Here is a 2,979-nt window from a genome sequence, read left to right on the forward strand (position 1 = left end):
CGCCCCCTCCCCCAGTGGACTATGAAGACGAGGAGGCAGCGGTAGTCCAGTATAATGATCCATACGCGGATGGGGATCCTGCCTGGGCCCCCAAGAATTACATCGAAAAGGGTAAGGTACCATCCCTCACCATAGAACTGATGCAAAGTGTAACACCTAATCACGGAATTTAAGAACCCTGGAAAACACTGGGTGCTGTGTTTCTGTGGCTCACTGACCCGTCTATTCTGATGTAAGAATTAAGAATCTTCATAAGAACATTTCGTTTTGTTACACTGTAGATTTAATTGCATGATCATCAGAAATTCATTTAAATCTAGATGTAGACACTCATGCGATGTTTCATTATCTCCTCCATAGTTGTTGCAATATATGATTATACAAAAGACAAGGATGACGAGCTGTCGTTCATGGAGGGCGCAATCATTTACGTGATAAAGAAGAACGATGACGGCTGGTATGAAGGAGTCTGCAACCGAGTGACTGGTCTCTTCCCCGGGAACTATGTTGAATCAATCATGCACTATACCGATTAATGTTGTTATTTTGTTTTGGGGTTTTTTTTGCTTTTAAAGTAGATTCTTATTACTCAGCCATACTGTGGACGATTATGGTTAACAGTCCGTCTTAATGTTTTACCATGTGCCCCTGTCTTCAGGACTTGCTGTTTACTGGTATATCTGAATGTCTACCTGGAAGTGTAGATCTTTGTGGCAGTTTGTGTATTGCTCACCAGCAGTTTATACCAGAGGCTGCCCATAAACGGTTATGCTTATATACTTACACATTGTTAACTTTATGGCCAGCCTAAATATTCTGGGGAAGTGGGGTATAATATTTAACAAATCATGATTCAGAGTGTACCATTACATGTTTCAGTGCAGCATGGTTACTAATACTATGGCAGACTAATATTTAAATCAGAAAACTTAAATGCTGGTGCTGGTCATACTTTTTGTTTAGATTCTCTCATTTTTAAAAACTGTTTGTTTAAAGCATGCATAAAAATTTACGTATTGAAATAGACTTAAAAATTCCATGATGCTTCCAATTTGTGTACTACTTTCTGGAGTGCTCACATTAGGTGAGTTGCTAAGGTCTCCATGTGAAACAAAAAGGATTATTTGTCATGTTGTAATTTGTACCTGAGTTTTTTAATGAGTGAATTTGCATCATAAATTTTTCCATTCATAAATATACAAAAGTAAACCAAAGGTTCTTGTCCTTTCCTTCACTGGTTTGCTTTTAAAAATACAAAAACTGATTTATTGCAGAATTAATGGTTCTATTTTCTCAATATATTAACTTGGAAAAAAATTTTAGCTTTATCTCTAAGTGTGTCCCAATAGCAATGTGATGGATTTTCGCAGATTTCTAAGATGATTTACTTACAAGTCAAGTCAGTCTACTGAATTCCTTTTTGAAAGTAACTTTTCAAACTAAGAAAATATTTCAAAGTATGTATGTACATCATTCTGTAGGTAAAATTCTGAAATACTGCCATGTTCTTCAGTTTTTCAGTGGACGGTTGTACACTGGTTCAACAAAAGGAACTTACAGGCATCTTTTACGTAGTGTGAAAGTGGATGCCATTAATCTGTGAGTAGGCACTGTTTTAATCTATTGCCTGGCACTAGCAACATTAAGCTTTTAAAATTGGGAAAGATGAATCATCGTAGTGAACAGAGAGAGATACTCAGCCAACAGATCTGTAGTCTTTTGACATAATTGGACTGCAACACATGCACTTTGTGTCTCCTTTTAATTTAAGAGAGTTAGAGGGATGTTTTCTTTTTTTATCTTGTGTATAATTCAATATTGCTTAGGATATTAGAGCATTCCAGGGTGGGTCTCTGTGTATTGAGGATTTATTTGGATTTCAAATTTCAGTTATGTACTGGGCGTTGCAGACTTAAAAACAGCATAGTGAATGGTGAGACTAGTGCAAAACATTTCTGAAAATTAAAGACCATTTATTGTCACCAAATCAATGTGACTGTTTCATATGCATTTTGCCTTTAATTTTAAACAAAGTATCATTAGTGTCAGCTACCTAACTTCCTTTTCAAGTTGAATGTTCTCTTAATTTGTATATAACCTGTTGTCTAAATTTTATGTACAATCTTTTATAATAAACCATTCTCCTATATGAAATTTTGGATATCATTAAAATATAACTAATGTGGATTTAGGTGCAGACTTCACAATTTCCTGACCTGATTCTTAAGGTGAATGAAACAAGACAAGCAAGCCAACTGAATTTTAACATTGACATCGATTATTTATTTGTGCAATGGCTTCACATGTGGTATTAACCATGTAAACAATACCACACATAATCATCAAGAAACCTTGATTAGACTACAGTGACAGATTCAGGTGATTTAATTACATTTTTAAAGTTTTCTGAAAAACTTTGCTAATAAAAAAAAAAACTGCCCAACAATAAGGTTGACATTATTTTTTCAAAAGGATTTTTGGTTGTCTGCACTTGAAGCAAACAAAGTGTATTCCCCAGATTTTTTAGGCACAGTCTGGTAAGATAGCTGCCAGAAAGAAGAGAAAGAGTCTTCATTTCTCTCTTGTGAGTACGATTTCCGAAAGCTGAATGAGGGCATCTCTCTCTGGGGACGGCCGGAGTTTACTGATCTCCCGTACTGCTCGGTGGCAGTACTGCTGGGCGAGGTAGGTTGTCTGCTGCACCCCGTCGCTCTGGGTAGAGAACAGACAGACATCAGGATTGGGTGGACTCTCTTGGGTTCCGGCCACGATGGATTGACTCAACTGCTGAAGTCAGATGAGCTGAAGGTGAGTCATGCGGTTCAACAGCCAAACTATGTTTCTGACGTTTTCTTTCCAGCTATAGTCTTATTTTTCGATTTAAGCAAGTTTTTATTAGCATACAGAGAAACTCAATATCAAGTAGCTTTTTTTTTTTTTTTTTTTTTAATTTGGTTTTTTTGGATTTCCCGGGGATTG

At 36.5% G+C, this 2,979-nt stretch overlaps 2 protein-coding genes across 5 annotated transcripts in view; one reads left to right on the top strand and one right to left on the bottom strand.

Annotated features, from left to right (window-relative positions):
* Positions 1–2,303, top strand: part of Abi1 (abl interactor 1) — a 91,502-nt gene extending 89,199 nt beyond the window's left edge. The window contains exons 11-12 of the mRNA XM_033759659.1: positions 9–111; positions 361–2,303. Of these exons, the coding sequence (XP_033615550.1) occupies positions 9–111; positions 361–536 (279 nt within the window). The 3' untranslated portion in view covers positions 537–2,303. The remainder of the gene's footprint in view (positions 1–8; positions 112–360) is intronic.
* Positions 2,304–2,325: 22 nt separating this feature from the next.
* Pdss1 (decaprenyl diphosphate synthase subunit 1) overlaps positions 2,326–2,979 on the bottom strand; it is a 36,151-nt gene continuing 35,497 nt past the window's right edge. For all 4 annotated transcript variants that reach the window (XM_010614693.3, XM_010614698.3, XM_010614696.3 and 1 more), the window contains one exon: positions 2,326–2,712. In XM_010614693.3, coding sequence (XP_010612995.3) covers positions 2,572–2,712 — 141 coding nt within the window. In that variant the 3' untranslated portion in view covers positions 2,326–2,571. The remainder of the gene's footprint in view (positions 2,713–2,979) is intronic.

Source organism: Fukomys damarensis, unplaced genomic scaffold, assembly GCF_012274545.1.
Source record: "Fukomys damarensis isolate Sample0158 unplaced genomic scaffold, DMR_v1.0_HiC HiC_scaffold_37, whole genome shotgun sequence".
In the NCBI taxonomy this organism is placed as follows: Eukaryota; Metazoa; Chordata; class Mammalia; order Rodentia; family Bathyergidae; genus Fukomys; species Fukomys damarensis.